The sequence below is a fragment of the Passer domesticus genome, chromosome 13, assembly GCF_036417665.1.
Source record: "Passer domesticus isolate bPasDom1 chromosome 13, bPasDom1.hap1, whole genome shotgun sequence".
In the NCBI taxonomy this organism is placed as follows: Eukaryota; Metazoa; Chordata; class Aves; order Passeriformes; family Passeridae; genus Passer; species Passer domesticus.
This window is the reverse complement of record NC_087486.1, coordinates 16975560-16998085: the sequence shown is the minus strand read 5'-3', so window position 1 is coordinate 16998085 and position 22526 is coordinate 16975560. Positions and strand designations below refer to the sequence as shown.

Genomic DNA, 22526 nt, shown 5'->3' with positions numbered 1-22526 from the left:
TGCTGACTTTGGGCGAAGCCGGGCCAGGGGAAGGGACATGCCCGCGGATCCATCCCGTCACATGCGGAGCAGCGAGCCCTCGGGCGCGGCAGGGCTGGCGCGGGCCGGGGGCTGCTCGGGGCCGGGGCTGGCCCGCATGCCCGTGGGGATGTAGTACAGGCTCTCCAGGTAGCCGCAGTCGGGACCCCCGGCAGGGGACGACCCCTCGCCCTTGGGAGCGGAGCCGGGGGTCCCGGGGTTGTCGGCAGCCGGCAGCGAGGGGTGCGGCGGCGAGGGGGCGGAGGGCGGCGGCGCCGGGAGTCCCGGGAAGCCGCCGTAGGATGCGTAGGAGGGGGCATAGACCCCCGGGGCCATGAGCACCGGGTTGAAAGGTGCCTGGTAGAGCCCGGTGTGTGACGCCACCGGTGGGACCAGCACCTCCAGGTACTGCCCCGTCTCGGGGTCGTAGAGCGTTTTCATCTGGGGCTGCCGCGGCTGCTCCACGTAGTAGCACTTCCCGCTGCTGGGATCCACGAGCATCCTCCGCTGGGCAGGCACGGCGGTGGGGAAGGGCTTGGGGGGGCTCTGCCTGCTCCTCCCACTCGGCGAGGAGCCATCAGTCCTCCTGAGGAAATGAGGAGCATCCTCCAGGTGGGGCTGGACTGGGGGCTCCACAGCAGCCGAGCCCTCGGGGGGTCGGGGAAGGGGGGGCTCAGGGCTGGGCTTGCCCCAGGGCACTTCCCCACCAGGAAGGGGATAGGCACCGGTTCCCAGCGGAGCGCTGGCTGGGTTGGGGACAAAAGGGGATCCAAAGAAAGAGCCGGCCACGTTGGAGACTGATGGATGCCCAAGGGAAGTGGGGGCTGGGTTGCTGACCAAAGGGGACCCAAAGGATGAGCTGCCTGGGTTGGGGATCAAGGGGTTCCCAAAGGATGCACTGGATGGATTGGGGACCAAGGGGGACCCAAAGGATGCACTGGATGGATTTGGGATCAGGGGGTTCCCAAAGGATGCACTGGATGGATTGGAGACCAAGGGGTTCCCAAAGGATACACTGGATGGATTGGGCACCAGTGGGGACCCAAATGAAGCACTGGATGGAATGGGGACCAAGGGGCTCCCAAAGGACATGCTGGATGGATTGGGCACCAGTGGGGACCCAAAGGATGCACTGGATGGATTGGAGACCAAGGGGTTCCCAAAGGATGCACTGGATGGATTGGAGACCAAGGGGTTCCCAAAGGATGCACTGGATGGATTTGAGACCAAGGGGTTCCCAAAGGACATGCTGGATGGATTGGGGACCAAGGGGTTCCCAAAGGACATGCTGGATGCATTTGGGACCAAGGGGTTCCCAAAGGATGTGCTGCACAGGTTGGGCACCAGAGGGGCCCCAAAAGACTTGTTGGAGCTGGAAACCAAAGGGGTCCCAAATGATGTGCTGGCCAGGCTGGAGGCTGATGGGAAGCCAAAGGATGAGCCAGTCACGTTGGTGACCATGGAGGTCCCGAAAGAAGCACTGGCTGGGTTGGGGGCTGAAGGAGCCCCAAAGGAGGCGCTGGCCGGGCTGGGGACAAAGGGGGTCCCAAAGGACGCACTGCCTGGGTTGGGGACCGAGGACAGCTTTGGCATCTGTGTGGATTTGGGGGCTCTCTCGGGGATTGCCAAGTAGTTGGAGTTCTCTGCCGGGGCAGCAGGCGGGTAGGGCTCTGCAGCCGTCGGCCACTGCGGCGGCGGGTGCTCCCAGGCCTCCCTCTGCTCTGGCAGCCGCCCCGGGGAGCCTTCGCTGCTGTGCCCGGCTCGGAGCGGGGCGGCGGGGCCGGTGCCACCGGCAGAGCCCCCGCTGCCCACCGACACCCGCCGGCCGCCGGGCTGCTCCTGCCTCTGCTCGCTGGCACCGGGCTCTGCCGCGCTCCTCGCCGCCGGCTCCGCAGGCCGCGGCCGGGAGCTGCTGCCGCCCGGGGCTCCGGCTCGGGGGTCGCGGCTGTCACCGCCGCGGGGCCGCTGCCCCAGCGGCTCCGAACCCTGGGCAGCGGGGAGCGCCCCGCTGCTGCCACGGCCGCGTTCCTCCTCCCCCTCCGCCGGACTGGGCGGCAGGAGAACGGTCTTCTCTGCCCGCAGCAGCGCGCTGCTCTGAGCCGGGGAGCGCTCCCGGGCCGCCGGGGCCGGCCGGCCCACCAGGACGTGCAGGTGGCTCTCGACGTGCGGCACCCGCTCGGCCCGCGGCGGCACCCGCAGCTCGCTCCGCTCCCGGCGCGGGGGCGACGCCGGCGGCTCCTCCGCGGGGGCCGCTCCCCTCCGCGTGGCCTGGACCCTCGTGATGTTGATGGGGGAGCTGTGCGGGGCCTTTGCGGGCCCCTCTGCACACGCCGGGGCTGGCTCTCGGCCGGGGGCTGCCAGCACCTCCTCGCCCGCCGGCTCCGGCGGCGGCTCCCGGCGGACCGAGGTGCAGTGGATGACCAGAGGGGTGGCTGGTGGCGGCTCCCCGCTGCTCGCCGGGGCCACGGTGCCGCGGGAGGCGCCGGCAGTCCCGAACTTGAGGCTGTAGCTGCTCTTCACCAGCTTGCGCACGTCCCGGGGCTGCGGGACGCGCCCCTTCCCCTTCTCCTCTGGCTTGGGGGGCGCGGCCGGCGGGGACCCCCGGGGTGCCGGGATGGTGCCGGGGCTGGGCGGCCGGCGGGGCACTGCTGGTGGCTTCTCCGGCTGGCTCTGCGGCAGCGCCCTCGCCTCCTGCGCCCGGGAGGAGGCGAAGGGGCGGCGCGGCGGGGCGGCGGGGAGCGCCCGGCTCTCGGCCTTGAAGGGGAGGCTTTGGGAATGGATGGGGCCGATGGCTCGCTCCTTCAAGCTGGGCCACGGCCTCGGCGCCCTCGCAAACCGGGGAGCGACATCCAGCACCTTCCCCACCCCGGGCTGGGCCTCGAACAAGGCGCGGGCTCGCTGGTAGCAGATCCTCTCCGACGTGTGCTTCTCCGCGGCCGCGGGCAGCCAGCGGCCCTCCAGCACCTCCTGGTACTTCATCCTCTGGTTGAGCTCGTTGAACGTCTTCCTCAGGTTGCAGACGGTCTCCCTCGTGGCCTCGCTGAGCACCACGCCCTTGGTGGGATGGGTGGTGGTGGCGGAGCTCCCTGCGGCCGCCGTGGGCACCGGCATCCCGCCGCCCCGCAGGTCCTCGGCCGAGAAGCTGCAGTCCGAGCGGGACAGCGAGCTGGACTTGCCCTCCAGACCATCCCCCAGCAGGTCGGTGCCGGCGGAGGACGGCCCCGAGGAGGTCGAGCTGCCCCGCAGCCCCTTCTGCTCCATCTTGATGCGCTGCTCGTACTGCATCTTCTTGGCCAGGACGTTTTTCACCAGGCACGAGGCCGCCCTGGTCCTGTCGGTGCCGGCCTCCAGGGACGCCGCCTTCATGAACTGCTGGTAGTTGAGCCTGAAGTCCTCGCCGACGGCTCTGCCCTTGCTGGGGGGCTCCTTCCTGGCAGGGGGCTGGGGCGCTGGGCCATCCCCCCGGGGGCCAAAGCCTGTCTCCTTCCTCTCCTTCCTCTTCAGCAGGATCTGGCGCTTGGGCACCGTCCTCTTCTTGCCGTGGCCCTTCCTGGCCTCTCCGCTCTCCAGCTCCACGTCCACGCACTCGAACTGCTCCTTGCCCAGCAGCTCCCCGTCCATGCCGGCGAGGAAAGGCCAGCCCACCCTGCCGTGCAGAGCTGTCGCCGCGCCCCGGGGCTCCCCGGCGCCCGCCGGCCACCGCCGCGGCCGCCCGCCGTCCTCCGACAGCGAGTTGGAGAGGCTGGAGGAGGTGTGGGAGCTGCACATGTCGAGGCGAGCTCCGGGGAGCCCCGAGAGGCTGCGGAAAGCCCTGGCCGTCAGCGCCTGCACCTCGCCGTCCACCTCGTCCGAGTCGCTGGGAGCCCCGGCGAGCATCGCCCCGGGCTGCCGGGGCACGGCCGGCTCCCCGCCGGCGGCCGCGGCCGGCACAGGCTGCCGGTCCCCACCGAGGGGACCCATCCTGCCCCCCTGGCCCGGCGCTGGGCTATTCTTAGCCGCGCTGGACAGCTGAGCCCGCTGCGGGCGGGCGAGGGGGCCGGGCGGCGGGGGCACGCCGGGGGCCCCCGCCGGAGCCCAGCGGCCCGGGGCAGCCCGGCCGGGCGATCCCTCCTCGTCCAGGAACTCCAGGCAGTCCTTGAAGGTCTCCGTGCCGTCCGAGCACAGGGCGGAGTGGTAGGAGGACACGGAGGAGCTCGACATGCTCTTGGTGAGGTCGTCGCGGGGCAGCCCCGGGAGGTGTCCGTCCTCCTCCTCTTCCTCCTCCGCGGAGCGCCGGCCGTCCGCAGCCGCGCGGGGACCCTCGCCCTCGGGGGACAGCAGGACCGGGTCCCTCTTCCCGCGGGGCATGGTGGCAGGGAGGAGCCCGGGGGCTTCAGCCGGTGCCGGGGAACCCTGCTCGGGGCTGGGGCCGCTATGCCGGGGCCGCTGGCTCGACCTTCTGGCTCCCTCGCCGTCCCGGCGGCTGGACCCGGCGGCGGCACAGAGCAAGCCCGGGATCACATGGACTCGGCGAGCGCCAGCCGGGACAGCCGATGCCAAGCGCATTGCAGGGATGCCACCGCCGCCCCCAGCCTCGGGGACCTGCCGGGGGGCCGCCGGCTCATCCCTGCCCCTCACCCCGCCCCGCTCTCCCCAGACCGCGGGACACGTCCCAGGGGACCCCATACAGCTCCCGGGTGTGATCCCACGGCCTGGGCTGCCCTGGAGCGGGGGAGCCCTGCAGGGGACATCTGGGGGTGTCCCAGTGCTGAGGGCACGGCAGGATCCAGAGCTGCAGCTCCATCCCCACCACGGCTCCTTTCCCGGTGCCACTGCCCACCTCACCACAGCAACGGTGTGCCCACGCTGGGCTTTCCCCTAAACACACCCTGCCCCAAACAGGAGCTGCCACACAGCCAGTCCAAGTGGCCAGGAGCAGACTCAAGGCTTGGGATCAACCCAGGCATGGAGCTGACCGAAGGACTGCAAGCATGTGTCTTTTTTGGGGACACCCCAAGCCAGTGGGGGGGTGGCTGGGGTGGCACGAGGGTCTCTGCAGCTTGTCCACCCCAAGTGCTGCTGGTGCAATCCAGTCCCAGCTTTTGGGGGAATTTTTGCCATGAAACAGCAGCAGGTGCTCCCCAGCGCTGCCAGTCCCGAAGCAACCTGATGCCCACGTCCTCTGGGTTCATGCAGGGACTAAATTTAAACCTTGGCAAGGAGGAGAGGAAAGCTTCCCGCAGAGCTGGGCTGGCACTTAACCCTTCCCTGCTGAGCTGGGCTGGGCTTGCAGGTGGCATTTGTGCCCAGAGGGACTGCAGGGGACCTGCCATGGGCAGTGCTCAGTGGTGTGGTGGCCTTGTGCAAGGAGTGTGTATGGAGAATTTCAAACCCCCAAAGCCCTTTCTTCATGCTCAGGCACAGGCACAGCCTGCCAGGGCAGTGCTGGAGTTGCCATCCCTGGTCCTGCTTCTCCACGGAGCTCCAGGCTGTGTCTGGGGCCATCCCACCTCCTGCAGCACCCACAGAGGGTGCCGGGAGGCGGATGGACAGAGGATGGACAGCGGATGGACAGAGGATGGACAGCAGGTGCACACCACAGCCGGGTGTCCGGTGCTGCTCTCCTGCCACCCTCGCAGCCTCCGGTGGTGTTGAGTCACTTGTCACAGCTGTTGTCACTGTGACCATTGTGGTTTTAGCAGGACCTGGGTGTTGGAGCAGCAGCAGCAGCCAGGACTGTGCTGAGCATGAGTGTTGGAGTGGGGCAGGGGAAAGGCTGGGAGAGCTGGGGGTGCTCACCTGGAGAGGAGAAGGCTTCAGGGAGAGCTCAGAGCCCCTGCCAGGGCTTAAAGGGGCTCCAGGAGAGCTGGAGAGGGACTGGGGACAAGGCATGGAGGGGCAGGACGCAGGGAATGGCTTCATACTGATACAGGGCAGAGTTAGGGGGGATATTGGGAAGGAATTGTTCCCTGGCAGGGTGGGCAGGCCCTGGCACAGGTGCCCAGAGCAGCTGTGGCTGCCCCTGGATCCCTGGCACTGTCCAAGGCCAGGCTGGACAGGGCTTGGAGCAGCCTGGGACAGTGGGAGGTGTCCCTGACATGGCAGGGGGTGGGAGTGGCCTTTGGGGATCTTTCCAACCCACACCAGTCTGTGATTCTGTGACCCCCAGGATGCTGTGAGCAGCCCCTCTGGGGGTGCTGTGGGAGCAGCAGAACTGGCCAGGCATTGCTGTCACTGCCCTGGCAGCAGCCCCAGGCTGCCAGCAATGTGCCAAGCCAGGCCACGCTGCAGACCTGCACCTCCTCCTGCTGCTCCCGAGTTTGTCCCTCGGTGTGGGGAGACCCCCGGGCTCCTCCTGCCAGATGAAACCCAACCAGCACCTCCCAGCAGCCAGAGCAGGTTGGGCTGTGCCTGTGGGGCACAAACATGTTACAGAACAGCGGGTGGACCCCGGCTGAGCCAGATTTGCTAATTAAACACTCATTTATGTTTAAGCCAGCATGATACTGCCTGTAAGCCTCACCACTGTATTTGCTTATTAACCTGGGTTTTGTGCCAGCTCGGAGCGTGCTCACCTCAGTGCTGGCAAGCCTGGCACGGGCAGCGAGGAGGAGGAGGGAGGCTGCTGGTAGCTGCTGAAAGCAGGATGTGCCTCTCCCACGCTGGAGCTACTTTTTGCGGCTCCGGAGGAGCAGGAAACACCGGCCCAGCTTGGCAGGGGCTTTCAGAGCCGCCTCGGGTTCAGGAGGGACCTGGGCATCCGGGCCGCGGCAGCAGCGCCTGGGAGGAGCCCAGGCCCTGGGACAGCCCAGGGCGCTGTGTGACAGCGCTGTCCCCGAGCCAGGGTGTCCCGGGGCAGCGCCGAGCCGGGGCTGCGGCACAGCGGCGATGTCCGGGCTGGGACACGGCGGGGCAGGAGCGTCCTGCGGCCCGCGGCGCCGTGCCAGGGGCCAGCCCCACTCCCAGCCCCTGTCCCGTTCCCGGCACCGCTTGTAACCTCCTGCCTCATTCCCTGTTCTGTTCCCAGTCCCGTGTCCCGTTCCCAGCCCTCACTCCCGTTCCCGATCCTGTGTCCCGTTCCCATCCCTCAGTCCCGTTCCCATCCCTCAGTCCCGTTCCCAGCCCTCGGTCCCGTTCCCGCCGAGCCCCACCTCAAGGCGGGGCCCGCACACAGAGCCTCCGGCCCCTCACGCACGGACAGAGCTCACTTCCCGGTCCCGATCCCGATCCCCATCCCGGTCCCAAGCCCTCAGCCATGTCCCTGCGGCAAACGGCGGCTGCCTCCTCCTCCTCCTCCTCCCCGGCCCCGTCCCCACCATCCCCCGCAACTCTCCCGGCACCAGGCTCGGGCAACCACCGACAGGCACAGCGATGTCACGTCTTTATTTAAAAATAAATAAATATATATACACACACAAACCCATGTTCAAGCGCTTGGTGCACTCTGGAACACCCTCTCCTCCTGTCAGAGCCCCACAAAGAACCCCAAGTACCCTTTGGAGAAGGACAGCAATGTGTTTCCACATCGGGACTCTGGAGAGGATTCTCCTTTTCCCCGAGGAGCACTGAACAAACACAACTTGTCCTGTTTGTCACCGCAGAGGTCCCAAGCCACACGCCCTTCCTCACAGCACACACCAGGACCAGCACCCTGACCCTGGTTAGGAACAAAACACTTATTGCTTTTGGGGATGTTTTTACCTCCCTCCTGAGTTTCCCAGCTGATTGTGCTTCCCACAGGAGCTCTCCATCAAGTACTCGAGGTCTTTGGATGAAAAAGGTACCATCTGGCTTCAGTGCAAAATGCTGTGGAGGAGTTCAAGCTCCGTGCAAGACATTGTGAGTCCAGGAAGTTGCCAGATTGGGTCTCCCTACCTGCATCCCTCTACAGTCACACGGGAACGGCAGGGAAGATTCCAACCCTGGAACAAAGTCCAACCACTTAAATAGATTCCTAATATATTCTACAAGCTATTTAATATATAAAAAGCAACATTATTTTCACTTTTTGTACACTCATGTGCTCAAAAGTGGGAAATACCAGCATTAAGGCTGCCTGCTGTGCCAGCCACCAAGCTGGAATCATCACCCATTTCTGCCCTTAAGCTCGGACAAGCCCTGGCACTAAGAATGCTCCACACCAACCCCCTCAAAATGCCATTTTCACTAGTGCTTTTCCTGTTCCAGGTGCCCCAAAATTTCAACTCTACTTCGCCACATTCCTACAAGGTTTCTTACAAATGGATCATAAAAATGCAATTTAGAGTCACTGTGTCGGTTTTTTTTCCTTTTTATGACATCCAACCACAGCACTGCTGCTGTCCCTGGACTGTTCTCCTCCTCTCCTGGGATGTTTAGGGCTGGTGTACAGAAGCACCAGGCCTCAAACCAATCCCTCATCCTTGTGCAGACCCCAGGAAAGTTTTTTTTCCCCCAGCTTCCTTTCTTGCCAAACCTCCAAGGGCTGTATGGATGGGACAGGACATGGAGGGGACACACTGTGGCACCAACATCTCCAGTTCCATCCAGTGAGACTCCTACCCCCCTGCACCAGTGCCCAACACACAGTCTGAGCTTTAAAGGCAGGCTTAATCCTGGCATTTCCCAAGCTTTTGAGCATTTACTCCTCAGGTCTCAGCCAAGGCCACCTGTGCATCCTGTGTGACTCGAGTTTCAGGCATGTGGCAACAGCAGAGCACTGCTCAGGTGTCACTGACTCCCATTCCCAGGGTCAGAGGGGAGCAGTGCTGCTCTGTGAGCCCCCACCCCGGGCAGGAATTCCCTGGAAGAGCAGCTCATTCCATGCAGGGCATACACCAGACTGCCTCGGGGGGTTCATGGTGCTCAACTGGAGCAACACTGCTCTAACACTGCTCTGCTGCTCACCAGGACAACCCAGCATCAACCTGCCTTCAAGGCCTGGCTGTGTGAAGGAGGACCAAGAAAAAACAGGACATTGCCACATGGATTTTTCTCTTTGCAGTATCATGCCTACAGTGAAACATTCATAGCTGCTCAACAGAGTAAAAATATGCTACATGAGAACTGTACCAGAAAATGCAGGATCCTGGGAGAGCTGGGGGAGTGTGCAGATAAAAACCAGAATGGAACAGCCAGCTTCGAAATATGCCACTGGAAACAGAGGAGGGAATGACCACAGTGCTGCTTTCCCAGCAGTCTGGCAGACACTGGAATGGGTGCAATTCCCAGGCTCCCATGCTGGTGTCAGGACGGGCACAGCCCTCCCTGGGAGCAGCACGGACACACACGGGAGAACTGGGAATGTGCTCAGGGGCTGCTCTCAGGCAGGGACTGTCCCTCCTGCACTGGAACCACCCCAGCTCTGTGGCACAGCCCGGAGGGACAGGGGGAGGTGACACCCAGCCCCAGCACGGCGCTCTCCGGGGATCCAGGGAGCTGCAGATCCATAGGAAACAAGGGAAGCAGAGAGGAGCCTGCTCTCCTGGGAAGCACACACAGCCTGGATGGCAGACAAACCACCCACACAGCTGGGGTCCGAGCTCAGAGCGTGTCCTGGGGAATGAATTTACAAAGTGCCATTGGTCCTTGGACCCAAATCTAATGTACAGGATATATTACAGCAAACAGCAGCCCTGCAGCTTGTGCCAGCCCCTCTCTGCACTGCCTGCAGGAGGACTCCAATATCTACACTCTTTACAACAGACTCCTTCCTTTTCACATGGAGGAAAATAAAAACATAAGTTAGACCAGCAATAAATAAAAGTATGGAACGTGTGCGTCCTGGTCAGCCCCCTTTATGCATCCCAATCAGACTGGAGAGCTTCTCACAGTGCTCGAGTTTCAGGGACTCTGCTTTCTGTTTTAACCGCTCATCTCTGTAGAGCTTGGCCAAATTGGACAAATCAGACTCTGAAAGATAAAAAAACAAGATGTATTAGGATGAAGTCCTGAGCCTCCTTTAAAGTACTGTTTCTAAGTGCTTTGTTATCCTTGTGGCACTTCTAAATTTTAATTTTGGTGGGTATTGAAGCCAGGGAGGTGAACAGCTACCCAAGGGACTCATCTGAAAGGCCTCCCTGCCCTTTTATTAATAATCTCAAATGTACTTTGCATTTTGTTCCCCTTCTTCTCAAAAGCCACATAAAACTGAAATAATTCCATTGTTTAAATTATTTCCTCCCAGTAATTCAGAGAAGTTGCTTTTGCTGATTAGCTGAGGAAGTCTTAATATAGGTTTCTCCCCGCAGAATAATTTGGCTGCAGGATTAGATGCACCGAGGAGAACAGCAGTAATTTACTTCTGAAAAGGTCAACATCTCCGTAAGCACAGGCTACCTGATGACACTCCATTTTCCAAAGAGCTTTTATACACCTTACAAGCCCCTCACTTTACAAAATTATTCAGAGTGGAAAGAACTTCAATAGATCCTTTCATGCCTTACGAATTCTGTCCCTGTCCCACTGAAATTTAAAGCCATTTACCCTCCTCCCACTCACTGAAAAGCTTCACAAACTGACAGGCAGGAACAGCTCATTTTAGAGCAGGAATCCATTTCCAGGTTTATAACCAAATGCCACTCAAGCAGTGCTGGGCACAGCCTTGTCAAGCCTCCAGTAAAAAACAGGCTCAGGTAATTGTCCCTGAGCCCAGAGTCCCTGGAGCTGTGCACTGGAGAATCTCAGTTTACACTTATCCAATTGAGGAAAATTATTCCCTGCACTTTTGACAGCATTCATTCCATCACATTTGCTCCTTGTGGGTTTCAATCTGTTACACAGTAGTTCTTCTGAAGCCTTTTCTCTAACGAAGTTCTAAAATATTGAATTCCAGCTATATTTACACTGGATATACAGAAGAAATTCCTCCCTGGGAGGGTGGGCAGGCCCTGGCACAGGGTGCCCAGAGCAGCTGGGGCTGCCTCTGGATCCCTGGCAGTGCCCAAGGCCAGGTTGGTCATTGGGGCTTGGAGGAGCCTGGGATAGTGGGAAGTGTCCCTGCTCATGGCAAGGGGTGGAATTGGATAAGCTTTAAGGCCCTTTCCAACCCAAACCACTCCATGATTCTGTGATACTTATCCTGACTTGGTTTTCAGTTGCCTTTTTGTGAGTCCGAGCTCTCTGCAGTCTCACTTTACAACTGAGCCATCCCAGCTGAAACATCTCCTGTAAAACCTGGCATGTGCTTTTTGAACCTAACTGTGCCCCAGATTTCAGAAGACCCAAACCCACAGCACACCCAACTTTCACACACTGCTCTGCTGAGTCTGCTGCAGCACTGTAAAACTGACTGGCTGAACAACGTACAACCAATCCATTATTTTAAAGGGTTTTTTTTAATGTTATTGGACACCAGGTAATGCTTTTCAAGTCTTAAAATGAAGGACTTTAAAACCCAAGCTGTTCCTGAACTACTCATCTCTGTCTGTTTTGCTGGTGCTCAAGGGAAATCTGCCCTCAGTAAACACAACAAATGTACTATAAATAGGCATTTAACTGACAAAAACTCATCACACCAATTCCAACACTTCAGCAAGGATTAAGGGACCAGGACTGTGCAGCAACAGCTGACTAAGAACCGCCTCAGCATCTGCAGAACATTTCCCCAGCACTCCATCCTGTACTCAGAGTTTATTTTTACAAACATGACTGTCCTAAGGTCAGCCCAGTCTCAGTTATGGCCAGGATGGGAAGCACTCTGAAAACGGTGAGTTTTTAATGACAGCAGTGGCCTCAGGCTATGCTAACTGTGGCTGCTGTGAATGTATTTGTAGCTGGTGACCAACACAACCCCTGAGTGCACAAAGCTCTGGAGGAGCATGGCTTGGCAGGCACTTGGCATTCCAGGCTGGATCATCTCCCCTCTCTGGCTCCTGGGCTCTCTCAGACTCACAAACCTTGTCCCCTCTTTGGGACTGGGCTCTCCCCAGCTCCAGCTCTCTGTGAGACAATGTGGCGACTTTCAACTGCATGAGGTCAATTAAAGGGACTTTTCTGTAAGAGAGAAACTCTCCCCCTTAGCAAGCGTACATTTATGAGTATGAACATCCACACTATCTATCCCTGGAGGCTGCTCCTGCCAGCCACAGATAATCAAAGCTGATAAACACACCAAAAACTTCAGGGCTTTTATGGTCTTATACTATACGTTCTTTTCCTTTTTAACTTCAGAGCCTACATATTTTTTATTTCTCTTTAAAAGCAGGATTGGTAACTTTTATGTAAAGTAAGCCAAAACAAGCCTTCCTATCAAACACCTGTAAAGAACCTGGAGTTAGCAACACTAGTTACCTCACCTTTAGGATTAAATGAGTCTTCTTTAGATAAATTGGTAAACAAACTGAAAACAAGTGCAAAGGCACCTTTTAGGAGTGTGCTGAGGAGTGTTCTGCACAGAGTAATTAAAAACCCTCACCAGTGTGTGAAAGCAGCTTGTCTGCTGCTACTGTACATTCACACAACTTGTTCCAGCTTCCTTTACACACAGCACCACTCGGTGTTGACTCATTTGAAGGTGATGAGCACTTTAGGTGAATAAAATCACTGAATGAAACCAGTCACAACATCCCAGCCTAAGCTACTCCTTGTGATTTGATTTCTGTTATTTCTTACCATTATGCAACAGCAGGAATTTGCTATCTCTTCAACGAACCAGATTAGTAGCAATTAACAAGCAATAAAATATGGGTTAACATGCCTTTTTTTTGTGCCACTGATCCACTCAGGGCTGAGTGAGAATAACAATTCTGAATGCTCACATCTGTATTCTTCCTTTCTGCATTCAATTCTTGTTTTTGAAAGACTTGAAAATGGTGAAAAACATGATCTGTAACTCAGCTAAAGATAGAAAATGCAAATAACACCCAAACCACAGAAGCATGCTCTGAAAACTGATACCAGGAACACAGCCCACTGCAAGGGAGTCAAGAGCACCTGGACACACTCGGGACTCTTGGAGAAATTTTAAGGAAAAAGTTACAGAAACTTCTTGTGGAGACAGTCAAAGCAAAACTGATTCTGCTCCAACAAAGGAAACGTGGAATAGGTGATGTCTCAAGATCTTTTCCAGCCTAGCAATCTGTCAGGGCTGGATAAATGTGGTGGGTTGTATGTTTAAAACATCACTAAGGGTTATTCAAGCATAAAACCTGAGCGGAAAAAAGTGTCTCAAATGGTGAAGTCTACTTTCCACTCATCTCTCAGAATCACTTGAAATGGATTTTGACAGATCTCAAGAATAGCAAATTCACTGTTAGGAGCAGATGTGGCACACCTTAAACCAGTGCAAGGCTGAGATGTTACAAGGACTGGAAACTGAGGCTAAAACCAGCAGAGCTTTGTGAAGCACAGCCACCCCCCAGCCCCTGAAACACCCTTGGGACAGAAATAACTTACTTTGCTGTTTCTCCTTCCAGCAGCTGGTCTGAATATAGTCTATGTAATCTTTCTCAACTGTTTTCTCAAGCTCCTGAAGTTCTGCTCCTTGATAATTCTTTTCAAAGTTTTTATCAACATAGTAAGGCACCTGCAAGTTCTCTGTTTCTCTGCTGACAACATGGCCTATGGACCTGTAGGAGCAGAAGGGAGAAATCAGATGTATCAGCAGTTCAGACCTCAAAAAACCAAGAGCTGTTTCTCCATATTAGCACTTCTAGAAGAAAATATTTACAGGAATGTTTGTACAGTTCATTTCTGCAGGATTATGGCTCCCTCAACCATCAAGTCAGGAAATTACAATCTCAGGGACAGCAAGCTGTGCAGTACAAACAGAACCCACCATCCTGCTACAACCATAGGAAAATATCCCAGAGTCTTTAAAGACTTAGGGCACAATGCAGGTGGATCTGGATTTTCCCGTTTTTTGGATACTTTAGTAGAAATACAATTTAGCAAGGGGGGATTCTAGTTACACTTTTCTTCAAGGTTTTATAATCATAAGTAAGCAAAGTGAGGCATGGAACAGGCTGGAAAATACCCTGTTGGAAGAATCAGCTCCTCTGACACAGTTACTGGGTTAAACTGCACTCCTGGAGTGAATTTCCTTACTTACGCAGATACCCAAGGCCTCTGCTCAAATCACTGCCCCCAGAGAGAGGCAGACAGCCAAAACACAAAGGTTACACTCAAAAGAATCCTGTTTGCCCCTTTTTCCTGGACTCTTTTCCTTCCCCTCCCTGTGTCTCAGAGGTGTCCCCAGTTTCTTTTGGTTTTTAGGCTGTTCAGTGTTTTAAGGCTATGATTTAGATAAACAGCCTAACTCTGAACCAGGCTCAGGCCTGACTCTCTCCCATCACCAGGAGAAGGGGAGGTGGTGAAGAAAAGCAGCTCAGCTGCTGTGGGGGCAGCGTGGGAGGTTTCACATGGGACTGGCAGATAGCAAAAACACTCCCTGGGAAAAAAAACCACCCTAAAAACATCCACCCTCCTTTTCTTTCCTGGGGGCCTCACACTGACATCGTGTGGTAAAACAATGAGGGATGTTGGGCTGCTCTGGCACAGCAGAGCAGGGCAAGGCTGCACTTGAGCAGTTTTACTCCCAGAAGGGAACAAGGGGACAATCTGGAGCACTCTGCTGGCTGCCCCAAACCTGCCAATCCCACTCCTCTCTGAGTAAGGGCCAGCCCAGGTCAGCTCTTTCCCTCCTCCAGCCCTGGAAGCTGAGAGCAGCACGTGGGTTTTCCTCTGCCCCACAAGCTCCCAGGACAGCAGCTCTGCTGGGTCCTTCTGCTCCTTGAGCCTGCTAGTTCCCAGGGCCCTGATTCTCTGGAGAGGTTAAACCAGGGCATTTCAAGGCTTTAACGATTTGTTGAGCTTCCAGTGGAATTCATGCTCCAGAAAAGATCTGGATTTATACTGCAAACCACAGGTTTCATTTTTTAGCTGCTTTCCAGAGGAACCTCAGGGGTGATCCACAGATTCTGGGGTTTGGTCAGATGAGAGGCTGATCTACATCCACACTCCCCATCCTGTATCACTGTGCAAAACCATTCCATGCCAGCTGAGCAAGGTTTCTGACCCTCACAGTTCAGCACCCTGTGCACTGAAGCTCTCCACAGGTAACATCACAGTGCTCAGAACTCAGCAGTGCAGGCTGTTGGTATTTCCTTATTTACAGAGTGGTAACATTTTCTATAAAAAGCAGAACATTAATGTGCATTTTGCTATCAAACCCAACTTCCATCAGCCTCCATACTGCAAACAGCAGCAGCAGAAAAATGTGGTTTTAAAGGACTTACGATTTGTAGAATAAGCTGTAGGGTGGGTTGGTGGCCATCAGCTGGGTTATAACTGACACTATTATGATGATGAAAACTGGCATCAACTGGATAAATGCAGAGTATGAATTCTGAAAAGTACAAGGATTAGCAGTCAAGAAAATACAGAGATGGAAAAAGGCATCTGTTCACAGAAGCCAGGCTATCAATCACAGATCAACAACATGTTACATGTAAACTCTGAAGAAAAAAGAGGAAGTACTTTGTGATTTTGAGAGGGAAGACATTCTAATTTCTAAATAACCTTTATTAATAATATCAGAACACTCTTCGACATAATTTTCTTTCCCTTTCTTTCTGCCCCTTCCTTCGCAGTGCCCACAGCACTACTGTACCTGTTAGTGTCCAATCCAGCCTGCAGGAACACCCTGCAATTCCTGAGTGCCTACAGCTTTCCTGCACCCTCTGAATTTGCTCTCCATTGCAAAGATCTCAGCCTCTGCCCAAGCCCTGAGCAGTAAAGGGTTAAGAGCTCCCATGCAGTGTAACTTCAGACAGGATGCAAGCACCAGGCCTTTGATTAGATTCATTTGGCAGAACAAAAGAGTGGAAACACTATCAAAGAGAAAACACTGATCTTTCCTTCTGCTCTTCCATTTCTTTCTAAACTGGCTTCTAAAATGCCTTTTCTTATGCAGAGGAAAATATCATATGCAGCTCTTTAGGCTTTGCCCTCTGCCTTGGGATAGCAACAAGGATTCCTGAATTCCAAGAATTCACAGGATCCCGGGATCACTGAGGTTGGAAAAGCTCTCCCAGACCATGGAGTCCAAGCTGTGCCTGATCCCCACCTTGTCCCCAGCCCAGAGCACTCCGTGCCACCTCCAGTCCTATCCAGGACACCTCCAGGGATGGGCATGCCAAACCCCCTGGGCAGCTCCTCCCAATCCCTGAGCACCCTTTCCATGGGGAAATTCCTGCTGGTGTCCACCCTGGCCTGCCCTGGCCCAGCCTGAGCCCGTTCCCTCTCTCCTGTCCCTGTTCCCTGGAGCACAGCCCGACCCCCCGGCTGTCCCCTCCTGTCAGGAGCTGTGCAGAGCCACAAGGGGCCCCTGAGCCTCCTTTTCTCCAGGCTGAGCCCCTTCCCAGCTCCCTCAGCCTCTCCTGGGGCTCCAGCCCCATCCCAGCTCTGTTCCATTCCCTGGACACGCTCCAGCCTCTCAGTGTCTTTCCTGAAATGAGGGGCTGGATTCACTTCTCCCAGCTTAGCTGTCTATCAGCTGTACCAGGGTTTTTTTCTGAGCCTGAGACTCACAAGGCAAAACTCATCTTCCTTGGAGAATGATCCCTGGAGGTTCACAGACTGTCTCCTGAGGAAGATCTTGCCAAGGCAGGTGGCAGGTGTGTATGTGCACTGACAACAAAGGACACCTTGTGTCTCATCTGGAAGTCTCAGCTGGCAGCAATGTGTCCCAAGCCCATCCTGTCCCCAGCTGGAAGAGGCCTGTGCAGCCCCTGGGTGCTCATTTACTGAAGGATTAAATCCACACTGAGGACAAGCCACTGCTTCCACATCCATCACCAGTCCCCATTTGGATTCATTGTTGCTGGATTACCAAGCACTGGAGCTTGCAAAAAGCAAGCAGCAGCAAAACCCTCAGTGACAGAAACTGGAGTGCCTGAGATGCTGAAATAGAACAGATCTTTACAGCAGTGGTTAACAAAAGCCAATCCAGTGACAAAGAAAATACCCAGTGTGGCTGTGGCCCTTGAGGATAAACACTGAGCACTCAAGCTTGGGAGGGTTTGTCCTGGCTTTGGAAGAGGATCCCTCACCCTGCTGAGCTGTTTAAATATTTAAGCTGAGGAGATCTCTGTTCCCAGCTACCTGTGGCCTGTGCTCCTCCTCCTCTGGCTCCTGTGTCCACGCCCTCTCGGCCCGGTGCCTCCGTGGGTAATAGTGAGCATCTCTGGCTACATTGGAGAACATGTGGATATTCCCTGCAAAGAAACCAGGACACACTCATGTCTCACCCAGCTGCTGCTACTCACCTGGATTCCTCAGCTTCTACTGAGTTATCCAGGTTTATACTCCACAGCCAGAATTACAGCTGGGAGATCTCAAAGTAAAAAGCACAAACCACCTCAGAATTAAACCACCACAATGTTATTCCAAAAAGTCTACCAGAGAAATTGTAGTGTGCTCCAATCCATCTTAATTTAAATTAAGCTGCAGAAACATGTTCTGATTTGTATGATTTTATCTCATATTTTAATGCTGTTCGTGTCACATTCACTTGCAAGGCTGTGGCAGGAAAATGAATTTGCTTCACCATGCTCAGGCTGTGAATTATGGTCTCCCATAATTACTGAATGTGGTCTTCTACCCTCATTTCTAATTCCTCTGCCTTCAAGCCATTAATAATTTCACTTAATTATTTTATATAAAGAAAGAGATTTTTAAAAGAGTAAAAAAGGAGAACCATTCAGGGTTTTCTTTCCTGCACACAGAATGTGGTTGATTTATTTTTAAAAAATCTAAAATGAGGGAAGAATTGCATTTGCTGCTTCAATTTGAAGCCCAGGATCTGATTTTATCACCATATGAATATCTTAATAATAGCTGTGCTCTCCTCTTTTGAAATTCAGAATATCTTTGTGCTAGAGAATTGAAATCTGTGGCTTATCATCACAACAGAAATGCAAAACTATTTTTAAGCCTTGGGAAAGATGTCACATTATTTTATACTCTTATCCTGTCCTTTTTTTGAGTTTCCCAAAGAATTCTGCAAGAAACCTGGGCAAAAGTGACCTCTGCTATTGTGTCAAAACCTCTGTTCCACTGCTTGTTCAAAGATTTTCCAAGCTTCAGGCATGTGTGCAGTCAGAGCTCCAACAGTGAGCCAAGCCAGGCTGGCTCCAAGGAGGAAAGGTGCTTTTGGGAAAAAAAGAAAGTTTATTTCTATCGTTCAACATTGCTCAGACAGGATTTTATCAAGCTGTCAAAAGAAGCAGCCAGTGTGGGAAAAGAAGAATGGCTTTTACAGAGGTGCCTAGAAAAAAAGTCTTCCCAAATTTTAAATTTCTCCAAGGATTTCAGGCAGAGGTTTCTTTTGTTCCATATGCATTTATTTTTTATGTGAAGAACTTGTATCCTCTCTTAGTTACAACTGCAACACTCTGCCAAGTGGAGTCTCCTTTGAGTTTTATCACGTTTAAAATTTTAACTATTTTTCCATGGAATATCCATAGAGAAAAACTGTTCAGTAAAAATAAAGCCATAAACCTGCCCTCAAAAGCCCGGTGAGGAAACTCTTATTTACTGGCAACACCTACTACTACAAAATTACATTTTTACTTTTTTACTCTTTGCTGCTTTGCCAAAAATTCCCATTTTCTCCTCCATGCCAGTGTCCCTGATAAACCTGCCATGCCCCATACCCAAACTCCTCCCACAGCTCCTCAATTTCCTGTCCTCAACTCCAAGCATCCCTGTCCCCCACAGGCCCATTTCATGAGAGTGATGTCCCACACAGGACACATCCAGATGCAATTCCTTGCACAGTCAGAGATGGAAAACTTGCAGACTCCAGCTGGAATTACACCATGCTGGGGGTGGCTCTGCATATCCACTGGTGCAAGTCTGGGATCCGAGGTCCCCTCAGCTGCAACATGCACCACTCACAGCAAGCTTTAGCAAGTAACTACTCGTCTGTGTGTCTTCAGATTGTACTAAGTGGTGTGTACCTCACTTTTTGTGACACCTTGGTGGTGAAAAGTTCCCAGGAGTGCTAAAGCAATTCCTTAGATGCTGCCAGGAAGGCCCTTGAAGTCCCCACAACCTTCAAATTTCCTTTTAATCCAGTGATCTTGCAGGATCTTTCTATTTTTTCTACAAATCCAAATGCCAAGGCTGGGCTGAGACATGTACCGAGCTGCTCCAGGTGCAGTTCCCATTGCTGTAACACTGATCCTGCACAGACCCTGGATCCTGCACACCCCCTGGATCCTGCACACCCCCTGGATCCTGCACACCTCCTGGAACCTGCACACCCCCTGGATCCTGCACACCTCCTGGATCCTGCACAGCCCTGGATCCTGCACACCTCCTGGATCCTGCCCAGACCCTGGATCCTGCACACCCCCTGGATCCTGCACACCCCCTGGATCCTGCACACCCCCTGGATCCTGCACACCCCCTGGATCCTGCACACCCCCTGGATCCTGCACACCCCCTGGATCCTGCACACCCCCTGGATCCTGCACACCTCCTGGATCCTGCACAGCCCTGCATCCTGCACACCTCCTGGATCCTTCCCTGGCAGGCAGCACTTGCTGAGCTCCCAGGCTGTGACTCCATTACAGCACAGGCTGCTGTGAATCACAGGAGCTCCGGCTTCCCCTGAGACCACAGCTCCAGGAGCTGGGCCCTGCTGGCCTGGAATGCTGTCAGGTGCCTCAAGTACAACCCAGGCATGGAACTGTTCATGTTGGAAAAGACCTCTCAGGTCACTGAGTCCAACCATCATGGAAAACAACTCTGATCCCTTCTCATTCACATCCTCTGTTACCTCCCATACCATTACTGGCTTCAGATGATGGAGGGAATGAAAGAAAGGCAGAAATCAAATGTGAAAAGGTTTCTGCTCTTTTCAGATATATCATCAACTCCCTGAGCAGTCCCAAGGGAAGCTGAACTTCCTCATGGTTCACAGAATCACAGAATATGCTGAGTTGGAAGAGACTCCCAAGGATCATCCAGCCCTGGCCCTGCACAGACCCCCAGCAATCCCCCCTGTGCATCCCTGCTGTCCAAAGGCTCCTGGAGCTCTGGCAGCCTAGGGGCTGTGCCCATTCCCTGGGGAGCCTGAGCAGTGCCAGCACCCTCTGGGGGGAGAAAGGAATACTCCCAGAATCCAGCCTGGCCCTGCCCTGGCCCAGCTCCAGCCATTCCCTCGGGGTTAGTCAGTCCACTGCCCTTTGAATCCACTGCAGCCAGGTACTGACCTGTAGGGAAGTGCCCACCAAAAAACACATTGAATATTTCTTCTGGTGTGATGTCTGCTTCGAATTCTGTGTAGTAATTGTAGTGCCTGGCCTGGCCAGTGCTGACGTGCTCGTGGTCACTGCCGAGTTCATCGTAGCGGAGCCGTTTCTCAGGGTTGCTCAGAACTGCAAAAGCATTGCCTATTGCTGGAGAGGGAATTAAAACCAGTGTTACATTCCCAGAGCTCACACTTTTGGAAGTGCAGCTGCAAAAAAAGTCCAAACAAGCCTAGGAAATCTGTGCTTGACCAAAGACTGAGCTACTTCTACAAAAGATGTGTAACAGCCCTGCCACCGCCTGTGATGAAACCACTCCTGTTGTCACTGATAACAGGAGAAACACAAAAGTGTCCAAGTATATGCAGGGACTTGAATATTTGTAAAACTGACATGAGAGTTCACTTCAGCCAAGAAATTGGGTGAGAATGGAGAATTTTATCAGCTCAAGCCAAATGCAAGTTTGGTCTGAGTGCACCTCCATATCCCACAGACAACTAACACAAAGTTAATAACTGCAGGCACCAGTTAAAATGCATAGGGCTATCCCAAGTTTTTCCTGCTGGCTGAGATGCTCCTGAAGCTCTGTGGCACATCTATTTCACACCTCACATCCAACCACTCAGAAGGGTTTGTCTGGCTCATCTTCTTCTTTGACCTCTGACAGAACAAGTTCATAGACAAATACAACTCAAACACAAACAGATAAAAACCAGCCCTCCAGAAGCTCCTTGTTTTAACAGACTGAATGAGTCACTGGCTTTCCTCATGCTGGGCTGCATGGAAAGGGGAGATGTGTATGAGTTTAGACAGTAACACTGCAGCATCACTGAGACACTGCATGCTGGATTTAATTTCATATTTTTATACACATATATATAAAAATAAAAATTTATTCATGACAAGGTGCAGTTGTTGATGACAAGCACTCAATTCTCCTGCATGGCCAGTGCCAGTTCCAAATTCTGAACCTTCTTCAGTATCACTGAATCCCAGAATGGCTTGGGTTGGAAGGAACCAAGAAGATCACCTCATTCCAATTCCTTGCCATCAGCAGGGACAGCTCCCACTTGACGATGTCGTTCCAAGCCCCATCCAAGTTGGCCTTGGACACTTCCAGGGATCCAGGGGCAGCCACATCTGCTCTGGGCACCCCTGTGACAGGGCCTCAGCACCCTCACAGGGAAGAATTTCTTCCTAATATCCCATCCATCCCTGCCCTCTGACAGTGTAGATGCCATTCCCTGTGTCCTGCTCCTCCAGACCCTTGTAAAACTCCTCAGAAGTATCTGGGAATGGAACCTGGGATGCATTCCCATCGTTTCTAAGGGAGACGCGTATTTTGCAGAGAGAATTGCAAACCCTGCGGAGCCGCAGCGGGGTCCTGTGAGGACGCTGCAGTGTCCGTGACCCCTCCCGGCTCCGCGGGCCGCTGGGCACCGGCGCTGCCCCCACGGCGCCCCGGGCCCCTCACCTTTGAAGGCCTCGGTGGCTCCGGGCGCGCGGTTCTTGTCGGGGTGGAACTTGAGGGCCAGCCTGCGGTACGCCCGCTTCAGCTCCTCCTCGCCGGCGTCCCGGCTCACGCCCAGGATCTCGTAGTAATCCCGGCACCGCTTGATCCTGAGGGCGCACACGGGGTCATACCGGGGCGCCCCGGGCCCGCTCCCCGCTGCGCACCCGGCTCGCCCCGCCCCTCCCCGCCGCCCGCCGAGCTCCCGCGGGCCCCGCGCTGCCGCTCACCGCTGCACCCCGTCCAGCTGCTCGGCCGTGTAGGTCATGTCGGCCCGCGGCCGCTGCCGCCCCTCGCTCACCGCCCGCCGCCCCGCGCCGCCATCTTGTGCGCGGGGGCTGCTGGGAGCGGGCCCGGCGGCGCCGGCGGGGCGTGACGTCACGGCGAAGGGTGGTGACGTCATGGGGGTTCTGAGGGGAGCGGGAGGTCACGGAATGGTGGAATCGTGGAGTTGTGGAATGCCGTGGAATTATGGAATTATGGAATGTCATGGAATTGTGGAATGGCCCGAGCAGGAAGGGACCCACCAGGATCATCCAGTCCAGCTCCTGGCCCTGCCCAGACCCCCCAGCAATCCCCCTGTGCATCCCTGGCTGTCCAAAGGCTCCTGGAGCTCTGGCAGCCTCGGGCCGTGCCCATTCCCTGGGGAGCCTGGGCAGTGCCAGCACCCTCTGGGGGAGAACCTTTCCCTGTGTCCATCCCAAAGCTCCCGTGCAGCCGCTGCCTCCTTCCCTGAGCTCTGCCCTGGGCTCCTCTGCTGCAGCTGAACCAGCCCAGTGCCC

General features: G+C 55.2%; 2 protein-coding genes across 2 annotated transcripts; both read right to left on the bottom strand.

The window, feature by feature from the left end:
- Positions 1 to 57: 57 nt before the first annotated feature.
- Positions 58 to 4563, bottom strand: PROB1 (proline rich basic protein 1). Its single transcript, XM_064388226.1, has one exon. The coding sequence runs from the start codon at positions 4561 to 4563 to the stop codon at positions 58 to 60; it is 4506 nt and encodes a 1501-aa protein (XP_064244296.1).
- Positions 4564 to 7365: 2802 nt separating this feature from the next.
- On the bottom strand, positions 7366 to 22108 carry DNAJC18 (DnaJ heat shock protein family (Hsp40) member C18). Its single transcript, XM_064387455.1, has 7 exons — positions 21975 to 22108; positions 21709 to 21854; positions 20199 to 20384; positions 17080 to 17192; positions 15213 to 15322; positions 13372 to 13544; positions 7366 to 9888 (listed from the first exon to the last, which is right to left on the bottom strand). The coding sequence occupies exons 1-7, from the start codon at positions 22010 to 22012 to the stop codon at positions 9764 to 9766; spliced, it is 891 nt and encodes a 296-aa protein (XP_064243525.1). The 5' UTR covers positions 22013 to 22108; the 3' UTR covers positions 7366 to 9763.
- Positions 22109 to 22526: the final 418 nt, after the last annotated feature.

What these genes read in the sequence shown, in the direction of transcription:
- DNAJC18 (XM_064387455.1), bottom strand. Translation starts at nt 22,012, where the DNA reads ATGACCTACACGGCCGAGCAGCTGGACGGGGTGCAGCG. An exon ending in AGGAGGAGCACAGGCCACAG is followed by an intron (nt 15,323 to 17,079) that starts GTAGCTGGGAAC and finishes TGTACTTTTCAG; the next exon opens with AATTCATACTCTGCATTTAT. An exon ending in CTGGAAGGAGAAACAGCAAA is followed by an intron (nt 9,889 to 13,371) that starts GTAAGTTATTTC and finishes TTTATCTTTCAG; the next exon opens with AGTCTGATTTGTCCAATTTG.
- PROB1 (XM_064388226.1), bottom strand. Translation starts at nt 4,563, where the DNA reads ATGCGCTTGGCATCGGCTGTCCCGGCTGGCGCTCGCCGAGTCCATGTG.